At 37.0% G+C, this 14,370-nt stretch overlaps 1 protein-coding gene across 3 annotated transcripts in view; it reads right to left on the bottom strand.

The window, feature by feature from the left end:
• The window catches only part of LRRC49 (leucine rich repeat containing 49), a 55,375-nt gene that overhangs the window by 30,218 nt on the left and 10,787 nt on the right, over positions 1-14,370 (bottom strand). For 2 of the 3 annotated variants that reach the window (XM_074837666.1, XM_074837667.1), the window contains one exon: positions 5,617-5,760. In XM_074837666.1, coding sequence (XP_074693767.1) covers positions 5,617-5,760 — 144 coding nt within the window. Of the gene's footprint in view, positions 1-1,500; positions 1,563-5,616; positions 5,761-14,370 lie in introns of all 3 variants that reach the window. The other variant, XM_074837665.1, reaches the window with a different exon arrangement.

Below are 14,370 nucleotides of genomic sequence, written 5' to 3'. Positions count from 1 at the left end.
GTTCAACTGAAGCCCCAATGAATAAATGATAATGATAAAGTACCTAGAAGCAAGCTACTGATTACATAAAGTTTGAGAAATCTACTTTGAAAACCTCACAGAAAAAACAAAACATTTCTCCTTCTTTGAACATTGTAAAAATAACATGAATTTGCATAAAACAAGGTGAGAAAGGAGTCAGAAAGCTACACAAAATATACCAAGTATATAAAAAGGTACAGAAATTCCACTGACTGCAGTGATGCTCCCTGATGGCAAGGGAGCCAGCTACTGCAGTCCCCTCATTGTTCTTGCCAGGCTAAGACATTTTTTAGAAAAACAGAAACAAAAGGCATGTTTCAATTCTGGAAACTATTCAAGAGAAGCAAAACGCAAACCCCCTCTCTTTATTATGGCAATTTAAAACATAAAATAAAAATACTAGCAGATTAATTAAGGGAAGAGCATATTCAAGATTCCTGCAGTTCATTTCTGATTTTTTTAAAAATGCTTAATACCCATGAGTATTTAAGGAGATCTACTGCATTTGTACTTCAAGAACCTAAGGAACACAAGTAGGTTGGAGCTGTCTGCAAAAAACATAATATAGGTCAACTTAAAATGTACAAGTAGCTGTTACAATAAAAGCTCATACTAAGACAACATTTTACAGAGAAAGCAGATACCACAAGAACAGTGTGGTATTTCCAGTAATTAGAACACGAAGCATCTTTCCCCTATCCCACATTAAATTATTTGATTCTAAGCAAAGAAGGCTGGTGGTGATTAAGGGATAAAAAAATAAAGGACATACCAAACCGAAGATAATGCAGGCACTTTTTTTTTTTTTTAAAATATTGGCACTAGTATAAATGCAGACTCCAAAAATGCATGAATATGAAAAAGCATACAAGACAAACACTTCTATGTATTTATAACAAAATGCACTTAGTTACTTGAAACTATAGAAGCCCTGCTTTGAAAGTTGAGCTCTTCTGCTTCTGCCATCTGGTTTGAAAGGGAAATAACCATGAATATACCTTTCAGAGTTTATTAATGTATGGACAAGTAAAATACAAGCATGAAATAATCTAATCATTGTAAGAATCTGACTCAGCAGTTTATGTAACTCCATGAATACAGTGATGGTATGTTATATATAATATGTACCTTGTGGAATGTTGCTTTAACAGATATCTAGTTTAACAGTAAAACAACATATTTACACAAGTATTTTTAATTTTGATCATCATTGTAAACAGTATGATAATTTTTAAACTAAAAATATATGTTTCTTCGTAGAATACTCATACTACAACTACATTTAAATGTAAAGGGTTTCAAGAATTTTTATATTTTAAGTAGAAAATACACAATGGCTTGATTATGCTATCTGATATGTTAGGAGAAAAAAAAAAAAGTATCTGCACTCACAGAGTTTGAATTTAAATTTTAATGAAATACAGCTCCATACAGGATACTTCAAATTACTGATAGGAAGCAAACTGCTATTTCCCTTACCTAGATATATTGTTGAAGCTGAGGAAGAGACGTTGGAGACGGGGCAAAGTATCCACATCTTTCTAGAAGGAAAGATAGAGGCATAAATTCAGTAGCTGAAAGTAGCTTTTGAACCTCTCTACTTTGTCTGATGAAATACAATCCTTTCTATATGCTATAACCTTGCTGCAACATTGATTTCTTTCGAATGTGCAGCTCCATTTCTCCCTAGTGCAGACTGCAAGGGAGTGTTTCAGTGCAGATATCCACTCTGCAGAACAAGCTGCATCACTTGCAAAGCAAATGATGTTAAAGAAAAGAGGATAAGGCTGCTGCTGGTTTCTGAACAGGCTTTTGGGAAATAAGCCAAGGTGCTGTCTCAGCATTTAAGCTGCAGTATAAACACACTGTTAAAAAAAAGAAAAAAGTTTATCTTGTGACCATATGGAAATAAGTTTTTTGAAGTGCAATACAGCAGTGCAATTAGCACTACCAAACAGCAGTGACCCTTCTGCTAGAGAATGATCTGAAGGACTCTGTCACGCTTACAGTTACATTTATAAGAAGGAATGAGTTTCCAGAATGAGTAATTGTGAATTTAATATATGTCACTAACGACCTTTGCAGAAAACCTCTAAATAGCAAATAGCTCAAATATTAGTAAGATGAAACATATCAAGTAAGATCAAACTTCATTTATGAAATATAATTCCATAATGGCCAGACAACACAGTCTGCAGTGATTCATACATCATTCAGACTGCACACCTAATCCCTCAGTTCTAAGGCTGCATCTCCTTATCCTACTAAGGAGCATACTCCAACTTGCAACCAGTGAACACAAAACTCTTACTCACAGCACAGGGAAGTGTCACAGGGCTCACTACCTTGATTTTACCACAAAATCAAACCTACAGCCCTTCCTCCCTCCATCTGATTTGTGACATGTCTACATGTCTCCAGAAACAGAAACAGTTCATTCTACTCAAACAGGTGAACACCAGGCAGCTCTAAACAAACTGTGCAGCTGCTATTAATGAAACACTGAATGTGAGCTAACAAGCGTTGCTGAGAGTCATAGCTCTGTATACAATTAGCTCAGGTCTGCAGTTGCAAAACTCCTGGTTCAGAGCTGTTCTGAATTCTCCCAGACTAGACCATGGAAAGATTGGGTTCACAACAGAATTACATCAGGATGTCCCCTCTGTCCCTAAGGCTACTCAGCATTGATACTTAAAGGGGTGGGCGTGCATGATACAGGCGGATATATACATGAAGACAGGCATTATAGGGTTGTGCACAGCAATTCTTAAGCTGCAATGATTTGAACTAATCAGAGAATTTTGCATTGGAGAACAGAAAGTAATTTCCCCTGAAGACAAATTTCCATAACTAGCACGATATGCTGCTGTCCTGTAAAATATGTTGCAAATCTCACAGGCATGACAGCAAACACATTCAATGGCCTTAAGAGGAAAAAAAAAAAAAAACCTTCAGCTACTTCAGATTTGCTACAAAGTCATATAGGACAGTGGACATACAGGGCAGGAAGTCTTTTATGAAAGGTGGTGAACACCTGGACCAGTCCTCCTTCAAGTCTAAGACCAAGCTGCAGGTGTCAAAACCCAAAATTCTAAGCTTTTAATACCTCACAGCAATCAAGCAGGTCTGTCTTTCAAACAAAATTAGAATTCATTTTCCTAACAGTGGACTCCAATTCACAACTGGATGGAAAGTAAACAGACGTTCCAGAATTCATGGTATGTATAGATTCGTGCTTTTAATGCCATACAAGACACTTAGTAATAATTTATTCTGTCTGTTATTCTTCAGAATAGTCAGACTTCTTGAAGACACTTCCAATCCTATAAGATATGATTCTGCTATAAACCAACCCTCAGGACTGCCTTTTAAAGTCCTACAGCTTTGGACGAACTACAGTTTATTCCTACAAAAATCACTACTTGAGATTCAAGGATTTCCAGTCTCTAATGACTACCTCAAAGACAAAAAATGGTCCCAAAATTGCTAATCTAAGGCCAGTGGATTGTAAGAGATGACTATATACTTAATTGCTAAAACAAACTATAACCTAGTTGGATAACTTGAATTATTCAATATAGTTAATGGCAATGGCTATAGAGTTCAGTATGGAACCTCATTTTGTTTGACAAATGAGAATACCATCTTTCCTACACAAGAATAATACACTTACAGGAGGTGAGGTGAAAAGTAAGGAAGGTTCACTAAAAATGTACTGAAAGAGAAAGTTATTTATATTATATTGATTTCCTTTCATGATATTGGGACAGTAAACTTTTTAAAATTGAGGTTAGATTTTTTCATTTAAATGAATAATCAAGTTTAAAAAGCTTGATTCATAATGATAGTGTTGTCATAGTAACTGAGTAACTAAAACACAGTCCAAAAACTAAAACACAGAAACCAAATTCTTTTAATGAACTTAAGAGTGAAAACTTTGCAGTTAAGTGGCACATCATAACTATATCACGATTCAAATGACACCTGCCCCCCCCAGTCAACCATAAGAAAACCTAAACCTCATCTTAAAGGAAAGAAATCTAAACCCCCTCCCTCAGCTACCCAAGTACTCCAGCAATAATATAACAATATCTTGGACATTCTTTCCATAAAGTTATGTATGTTTCTGGATTTTCAGTAATTTCATATTGCAGCAGTTTCAACACAAAAGTAACGCACCTTTCCTTTTTTCAAAAAAATGAAACACCTCTAAGTAAAGAAATACATGTACATTGTTGTGCACAGAGAAAGAGACAACACCTATCATTAAAATAAGAAAAAGATTTTATTTTAGGAAAGAGACATATATTTACTTTGGGATTCAGGCAGTATGACATGTCCAAGACCTGACTTCATAAGATTTAAGAGTCCTTCTTTAGAGGAAGGAGAGTTGTGTCATACTTGCTAAAATCACTATCCAATTAAAAACAAAACAAAAAACCACAAACACACAAAACACCATTCCATCAGAATTTAACCAGAGTAAAAAAAAAAAATAATAAACAGACAAAATAAAGTACCTCCCTGAACAGAACATCACCTTCTGAAACACAGTCTCTGCCCAGGAAAGACTAAAACATTGAGATACAGCACAGAGTCCAAGCCTGTAACCCACTAATTTAAATTTCATGCTGCCTCTCCATTTGTGACAACAGGAAGCAAGGACAAAGTATGAGCTACATCTGAGGGGAGTTAAAAGGCAGCAGCTGCAATCAAGGAAGAGAATTCTAGGTAACATAACTGATGTAGGGGGAAGGTACAGTAACAGAATCAGCAATGACCGGAAATTTCTTGGTTTTGAAGTGTAAAAACAATTCATATATGGCAAGTAGCAGAAATTCGAGAAAGGAAAGGCTCAGCAGCAATAGGAGACCATGAACTAAAGGAATTATGAGGGCCAGAAAAATATAGCTATGTAAGTAGACTTACTGTATTATTTTAAAAAGTACTTCTTCAAATAATCTATTTGCCATACCTGAACTACAACTCATAAATTACAAAGTTAAAAGCTTTACTTTATAGAACATAAAGACTTACAATGCTAGGTTAAAGCTCAGTTGAGAAATTCTGCTTTTAAGAGCAATACCTGTTTTCTCTGCATTTGCCCCGGAAATATTCATAAGGAGATGAAATTTAAGATGGTCTGACTGCTTAGCCGAGCTACAGAAATTAAGAGAGGGTTTGTTTCTAGGAAACAAACTTGTATGGAAGAAAGTAACTAAATTTGTATGTTAGAACCACAACACTTCTTCAGAATCTTTTTTCTTCTCCTGGAGAACCATCATGAGCTATCAAGATTTTAATTACTACAAGTCATCATAGAATCACAGAACAGTTTGGGTTGGAAGGGACCTTTAAAGGTCATCCAGTCCAACCCCACTTATCACATTTAATCAAAATAACACCAAAAATAAATAGCTGTTTGTTTCACCTTTATGTTGTAAAACTAAGTATTGCTTGTGTTGTTCTGCTGCAACACAATACGGGAACACAAGATTTGACAAATCTGAAATGTTGATATGGTCTAAACAAGTTACAGTAACAGTGCATTTTGTTAAAAACAAAGAAAAAAAGACAAAGAGTTTTCTTCCTTACTATAGCAGAGACTTGATTATGACGAAGGTTGAGCTCTGTGAGTGAATCCAGTCCATTAAGGTTTTCTACAATCGTTAGTAGGTTTCTGGCAAGGTTTAACACTCTCAGTTCACTCAAATGACTGATGTTTTCTATTTTAGTAATCTGTGAAAGAGGTATAATTATAAGTGTGCATACTGTGGTTTATACAGATATACAATAGATATGTGTAGCACATACTTTTTAAAAAAAAAGTATACATGAACAATCAAATTAATACAATAGTGTGCTTCATATGTATTTTTCTAAACCATGATAATGTCATAAATTGCTGAAAACAAGCTACAGTCTGCTATAGTATTCACTAATATCTTTCTAGTCATACTGCAGTAAAATCAGTCAACACTTGCTTCTACCATCAGAAATTAGGTTACTTCAGCTGTGCTATTCTGTAGCAGCAACCTTGGAGACACCATAAAACTATGACAACACTGATGATATCATGGCATGCCAGAATGGGGAAATTTCGTGCATGGTTGATCCTTAGTTTGTCTGCAAAGGCACTCAAACACACATCCGAATCTCCTGGTACCTATGCTACAAGAACATGCAGCATCTTATCTTCCCACCATCACAGAACTCTGCACCAATTTCCCTTCATGCCTCTTAAAATGCCAGTAGCAGCATTCACACTTCTATCTACCGGAGCTCCACAGACAGACTTTCCAGCAGGTCATGAGGACAGGAACCTGCTGTGAGTCAGGGGCAAGAAGCAGCCACAACCCTATGGAGAAGAAAGCAATTATTCTGAAATTGGAACTTGTAAGGAAGTTTTATGAGCAGGTAATTGCTGGAATCAGAAAGACATACTCAAAAGTTAGAAAAGAAAGCAGCAGCATCCTTAGTTTGGATATAGAGAATGTTTGCTTGACAGTCCCCAGCACTTCTTAGGCAATGCATGGCTTCCTGTGATTAGAAAATGGAGGGATCAAACAAAACAACTCAACTACAGTGAACAGGCAGCTGCCTGGGTTTGCTTTTATACTTAATGCCTTATTTTGAAGATTCAGGTGATATTGACCAAAAAAAAAAAAAAAAAATCATCAAAAGAGTAATAATATCTACTGCCCTCTAATTTTATTTTTGACTTCTAGGAATGCAACCATGTTTTACAAAGGTGTTACTTATTGCTATGTTGACACAAGCTGGGTTCATTTCTCAGTTTGTATTTCTCAGAGCGATCCACTCAAGGATCTCTATCCAGATACTTATTTCTCATAGTGGTCTGGGATCTCTGCTCCAGCATCTATCCAGACATTTACATAGGACTTGCATACAGCAACGTATCATGGAGAAGATGAAGCATAGAGGGATATTCCTATTATATTCTTACTGAAACCCATGTTATATGGCAGAAAGAAGGCAGGGGGTTTTCCTGTGGAGAAGACTTCAGCCTTCTACAATGTGTGGCAGTCCATCCAAGGATACAGCACACAAAGCTACTAACAACTATAATGAATTCCCTTTCAATTACAATGATCATCTGCTGGACCACTGCAAGCTCCCTTCAACACCCTGTACTCAGGCACACTATTCACACACTATTCCTCCTCAAAGCTGCCAACAGCACTTCGATGCAGACAAGCAAGGTATTGACTGGTGTCACACACCTTCCCAGTGATAATGAATTATCTCATGCTCTAGACCAGTACAAGTCTGGCCATGCCAGTTTCCAGAAAGTGTCTAGCAGCTCCTGGAATGGGAGAAGAGGTAAGGTAGATGTTATTTAACAGTTTGAGAACACATAATGTTGTTGGCAATTTTCATATATATAACACATGTATGTACTCATATATATGTATGTCTATGACATATGATTTGAATATGCTGCTATAAGTTTTTCAGCAATTTTTCCATTAAAAAGCGTACAAAAGTAGATAGCAAAACCAAAATTAAATAACATCTTAAACCAACTTTTGATTCAACTGCTAATTAAACTATTATGCATTTATGTGTATTATATGCAGAAAACAACAATTAACAGGACACAAAAATATTACAGCAAAAGGAACCGAAAATACCATCATTTAGAACAATATATTGAGACAGAAAGACTTGTAAAAGCAAAGCCAAGAGCAGATGGTTAGCATAAAGGGCACAGACCTCTGCAGATGTCTGCTTAGCTAGAATTACAGCACGCCACAATGTAGAATATTAATCTTGGCATTTTACTGCTATCACAAATTTGATGATTTCATCAGCAATGTATAGAGATATTCTCTATCACTTTGCTACTTTTTAAGATTAACTCTACTAGGTTTTCTCTGTTTGAATTATGCACACACACATGAAGATACACCAGCTTTTAGTAGGTACTATTAGGTGCGGATTACAGACAAGCCATTATCACCTCTTTTTAAAGGATTCAAATAATATTCACTAAAAAAATTTACTATTTTCTGTTAAATATAAATAAAGAAGGATCATTATTAACTATTTTTAGTTAATAATTTTCAAATACATAAGTCAAAGACTACTTGTAAACACTGAACAAAAATGCTATTCTATTTTCTTGTTTGCATGTTTGACTACTTAGATATGAAACAGATTTATTTCAGAAAAGATTGTTATGGACCACATAATCACTCATCAATAACTAAACCGCATGGAAGTTGCATCCTTTAATACACATTTCTGAGCTTATTGAAAAGTTCATGCCTGAAAAATCAAGTCACTTTTTTTTTTTCCTTTTACTGATATCCTTGAACTTTTGGCAAAGAAAACGATTCACAGAATTAAATGGAACACAAACAATAACTCTAATGACTTTTTAAAATGTAAAGCATTATAGAATAAATTTCATTCTAAATAAAATTAGAATTAAATTTAAGTTCAACTTAAATTGACTCAACTTTAATGCATTACTTAACTGGAAGACAGAGTAAAGCCCATTTTAAATCCACCTAAAATAAAAAGGTTTTAAAGAGATTTATATGGAACTATTTACCTTGACAGCAAAGATCAAGCCAACAATAAGCGTTCCCTCCATAGACTATTCAGAGTGCTTGGAAGCACACTATTTAAAAATTAAATGTTTAGTTCAAAAGTAAATGTAAATTGTAGTGCATTAATATAACATGCACACAATCATGTGCAGGGTTTCTGAATAATCTAGTATTATATGTCTATATTAGTGTGTTAATAACCACAGAAACAGAGTCTCTACATAAAAATTTAATTAAGTGCTATTAAGACGCTGTATTTTCTTACAAATTTTTACTGGGCCATCTTAAAATCAAGGGCCTTAATAAGTCATGTAGGAAAACAGGCAAAGAGTAGTAATATGACAAGGGAATTCACATTTTGCCCTTTCTGTAAAGCATGCACATTGAGTGCAATATTTCATTAGGTATTACACTGACTTTTTTTTTAACCTTCTTTTGGATATCTATTATACAAAGGGATTTTCTTTAAGTAGTAATGCATGTAAAAGCTTGATTTGGAAAAAAAAAAAAAGAAATCATACAAAGTTTATCATTAAGCATTATGGAATACTATACCTCTATGTTTTAAAGCACATGCAGTTCCCAGCACATTTCTCCCTTGGGCAGGAGAAGTCTCAAAGTTCAGACCAAACCATATTATCCAAAAAAACAGCACCCAAATAAATCAAAATACATTCCCAAAAGTGAACAAAAATGACATTTTCCTCCTTCTGTTTTCCCTTACCTCCAACCTCTTGGAAACATTCCAGTCTTAGAAGTTTCACAATCTGCATTCCATCTACGGGATTGATTTACACCCCAAGAGAGAGGAAGAGAGGGACTAGGACTGAAAGAGGAATCTAGCTTTCCTCTTATCTGCTACTATTCCACGAACATTAACAAAAATAGATAACTACTAGATAGGCTCTAGCACTATTTTTGATAAATAAGATTAATAATATTCATATTCTGGCCATATCCTATTTGAGTATTTATGTTCTGCATCTATTGAGTGACCGCTGAGATTTCTTACCTTATACAGAACTGTTGTGTATAATGAAAGAGTTAGTATTTTTGTTAGTCTAATGCATTTCAAATATCTTTAATATAACTTGTACTCAAGATTTAGTTGTTCAATGATCACCTGGGATTGCAGGTAACATGTAAAAGATATTGTGTATGATTAACAATAGCTTTGAACACCAAAAAAAAAAAAAATTATTGCAAGCACCTTAGAATATTCGTGTAGTGAACTATATTACTGAAGTAAGAATGAAAAGGATTTGGTCAGATATTATGCAATGGATATTACACATAAGATATTTTAGTATTTTACTGTATGTATGTCCTATAACATATACAAACCATAAAGGGGAAAAAATGGTAGTTAGAATAATACTTTTTTCTTGCCAGATATGTGAGCACCTTCAATGTCCTCAGAAAGAATTGTGTAATGACACATTCAGTGAAGAGTCAATCTGGTAAAGTAACTTGCCAAAAGGCATTAGGAGGATTTACTGGGTTTTCTATAACCTGCTACATTGAATTTTATGGGCTTTATTTAATGACATCAGAGAAGCCAAACCATGAAAACAAAGACTATGGAAAAACTCTGTTCTGTATCATAACTCAGTTAGAAGTAGTTACACTACTGTAGCAATTTATATTCCATATATATCATAGTAATAATATTATTGTTGCCAGGCAATATCATTTAAATGGTAGCAGTTTACCTATATGACTCTTCTCATCTACTGGAGTCTAACAAACATGTTAAACCACCTTCTGGAATTGTCTGTCTGACAACAGAGGAAAGCTGGTGATACCAGAATCACTGAATGCAAGTTAACTCATACCTCATGTATACTGCAAGCAGCAAATATTCAGCTAATTAATCCTCTACTGTGATGAAGACTGCTCACCAGGTATTCTCCCCTTAATAGAACTGTCTGTACTATAGAAATGATGTGTCCTCATCTTCTCTTAGCTAAGACATGGCAACTTCAAGAAGCAAAACCCCCAGTCAAAAGAGCTGCTATATACATTAATACAAAGACTAAAAAGCTGGAAAATAGATTACTGTTCTAATACATATATAAATATGAACCACAGAGGATGACTCTATCAAAATAAACAAGTTTGAAGAAAATTCAGCTGCCTTATTTCTCAACAACTACATTGCCAAAATACTCTATAAAGCCACTTGCAATCAACCTTTACTCTCAAGCTGTAACAAAACTGATGAATAGAAGCAATCAGTGCAAACTGCACAAAAGTGCTCTAAAGTCCAACAGATTCAATGCATAACTTCATCAAACGTGTGGGACTTATGAACATCAAAACCACAGGAACACTCCTGTCCTAACCACAAATACAGAGTGCCATTCAATGAGTACTGTAGCAGGATGTTGATTCAGTACACTGCAGCTCAATGAACTGCCACATTCATCCAATAGAGAGGTTTTTCATGGCTTTACAGGGGACATTTTTGCAATAAAAACTGTCCCTTTACTAATATCCTCAAAATAATTCTTCTCTACTATTGTTCTCTTCTTCTATTTCACCTACCACTAAAAAGGGAGAATAGGAAAAGACAGGATAGTGAATTTAATCTAAAGTATCCCTAGCCACAGAATCAGAGCACCAGCCGAGGTCAGAAGAGACCTCTGGAGACTGTCCCTTCCAACCTCCCTGCTCAAAGCAGGGTCAGCTACAGCAGGCTGCCCAGGACCACGTCCAGCCAGGCTCAGACTGCTTCTGGGGATGGAGATTCCACCACCTGTCTGGGCAACCTTCTCCAGTGTTCAGCCACCCTGACAATAACATTTTACTTAAGTTTGAACAAGTTGCCTATATTTCAGTTTATGCTCAATGATTCTTGTCCTTTTGCTGGACACCACTGAGATAAGTCTGGCTCCATCTTATTTAGAGCCATCAGCTATTTACACACATCAATACAAACTCCCTGAGGCGTCTCTTCTCCAGGGAAAGCAAATCTCAGCTCTCAGCCTCTCCTCATATGAGAGATGCTCCAGTCCCTTCATCACCTTTGTGCCTCTTTGTTGGACTCACTCCCGTAAGTTCCTGTCTGTTCTGCACTGGGGAGCCCAAAGGATCACCTCCCACAGCCTGCTGGCAACACTCTTCCTAACGCAGCCCAGGAGGCTCTTGGCCACTTTTGCCGTACGGGCACACCGCTGGCACACAGCCAGGCTCCTGTCCACCACAGCCCCCATGTCCTTTACTACAAAGCTGCTTTTCAGCTGCTGAGCACCCAGCCCATACTGGTGCAGGGGATTACTCATTGCTAAGTGCAGGGCTTGGCATTTCCCTTTCTTGAATTTCATGAGATTTCTCTCAGCCCATTTCTCCAGCCTGCCAAGGTCCCACTGAATGGCAGCACACCATTTCATGTACAAAGCTCTCCTTCCAATTTCCTGCATTGTTAATAACACAGGTCATCAATGAAGGGTATTGACCTAGTATCAACCTCTGGGTTGATACAGACAACAGTGACTGGCCTCGAGCTAGACTTTGTGTCATGGATCACAACCCTTTGAGCCTGGCAGTCCAGACAGTTTTCAGTTCACCTCACTGTCCACCTACCTAGTTCTAATTTAATTTGTCTATAAAGATGTAATGGGAGACAGTGTCAAAGATCTTCTTAAATTCAAGGTAAAAAGCATCCACTGCGCTCTACTCATCCACTGCACTTGTCATTTTGTTGTAAAATGCCATTTCCTACATAAATTCATGGTGACTACTCCAGGTTGCCTTCTTGCTGTACTATGTTTGGAAACGGTTTTCAGGACTATTTGTTCCATCACTTTCCCAGGGATTGAGGTGAAACTGTCTTGTTTCATAGCATCTGACACATACTCATTTATATGTCATCCCTGTTTTAGGCCAATTACAGTCTACACAACATTTTGCTCATGGAGCAGACAGCATTCAGGCAAAACTTACATCCAAGTTTTCGCTTATCGATAGCTTTCTTGAAAGAATCTCTTATTTCTTCCTGGAGAGTTTGGTATCAAAATCCCTTCTAATAACTTACTACAAAACTTGTCATTGTAGTTAAAATTACAAACATGTTCTTCAAAAACACAAGAAGATCTTTTAAAATTAATACAATAAAAAAAAAAAATCAAAACCAAGTGTGCAAGTCTGAGCAGTGCTTTTAACTCTATAAATTTTGCATTGTGGCCCAAGAATATCACATTAAGAAAATCCTGAAAATATTCCTGGTAACAAGATATAGATGATACCACAGAGACAGCTGTCTTTTCTAGTAAATAGCCTTAGTTTTGTGCTGGATCAAGAAAGTGCCTGTCAATTTATTGTCAGATCCAGAGGTCTTCTCTTCCCCTTGTGGGTGCTGAATAGTGTTGAACAGAGCTCAGTAGAGATGGGCCAGACCCCAGCACATCGCAGTGATTTGTGTCTCACTGGAATTGTCAGGGTGACAGCATACTTTTTCCAAATATTCCACCAGTCTTTCACGATTCTGCACTTGTTCAAGGGTAAAATTTCAAAACACCAGAGGTGTCCACCATCCTAGGCATTTGTCCATGCTATCCCACACATTCTGGCACTCATAACTCTCCAGCCTTGAGGTAGATCTCTGGGTGATACTCTTAAATAGTTGCTTAACCCTGAACAAAACCCAGACTGCATTCAGGGACCCGCTGATTCCCAGCAATAGGACCATGTTAGTTTCAACATTCCAAGGATATTCAAAATTTTCAAAATTCTTAAACACTATTGTAATTAGCCCGGAGGAGAAGGGGAAAGTGAATTGAGTCAGTTTGCAGAAGTGAACCATCCAAATAGCCTTAAACATTGCTGAGCAAAAAAAGTGACCAGTGCTCTATCTCTATGCTGACTCAGATGGTGGCAAATGTACTGTGGGGGTGGTTACAGCAATGGAAACAGAGCAGCTGGCAGCACAGTGGTAAACCCACCCGCGCTGCTGAATTATGGCAAGATATTGCTGCTTGGGTAGAGAACCTGGTTGTGAAAGTATGTCACGTAGATACCCAAGAGTCGGGCCACTGAAGAACACTGAAACAACAGAATCACAGAATCATCTAGGTTGGAAAAGACCTTGAAGATCATCTAGTCCAACCATAGTCCAACCAAGCTACTAAGATTAATGTGGCTCAAGTGGATCTGGGCTGGCAATATAAGGGTGAAAAACTTATGGCTCACTGGGCCTACAATTCCTCAGGCCATCAGCGAAGGGATGCAACATATAGATGGGCTCATGACTGAGAGGTGGACTCAACCATGGACGCTATTGCACAAGTTATCCATGAATGTGAAATGTGCTGCAATCAAGCAAGCCAAATGGTTAAAACCTCTTTGGAATGAAGGATGATGGTTAAAATATAAATATGGGGAGGCCTGACAGATTGATTATATCACGCTTCCACATACCTGGCATGGCAAACACTGTGTGCTCGCAATGGTGGAAGCAACTGCTGGATGGCTGGAAACATACGCCATGCCCCATGCCACCACCCAGAACACCATCCCGGGCCTTGAAATGCAAGTTGTATGGCGACATGGTACCCCAGAAAGGACTGAGTCAGATAACAGGACTCACTTCCAAAATAATCTCATAGACACTTGGGCCAAAGAACATGGGTATATCACATCCCATCATGCACCAGTCTCTGGGAAAACTGAGCAGCACAATGGGTTGCTAAAAACTACATTAAGAGCGATGGGTGGTGGAACTTTCAAACATTGGGATATACACTTAGCAAAAGCCACCTGGTTAGTCAAG

The sequence above is a fragment of the Strix aluco genome, chromosome 12 (genome assembly GCF_031877795.1).
Source record: "Strix aluco isolate bStrAlu1 chromosome 12, bStrAlu1.hap1, whole genome shotgun sequence".
NCBI lineage: Eukaryota > Metazoa > Chordata > Aves > Strigiformes > Strigidae > Strix > Strix aluco.
Note: the sequence above shows the minus strand (reverse complement) of the source record. Positions and strands in the feature narration are given on the sequence as shown.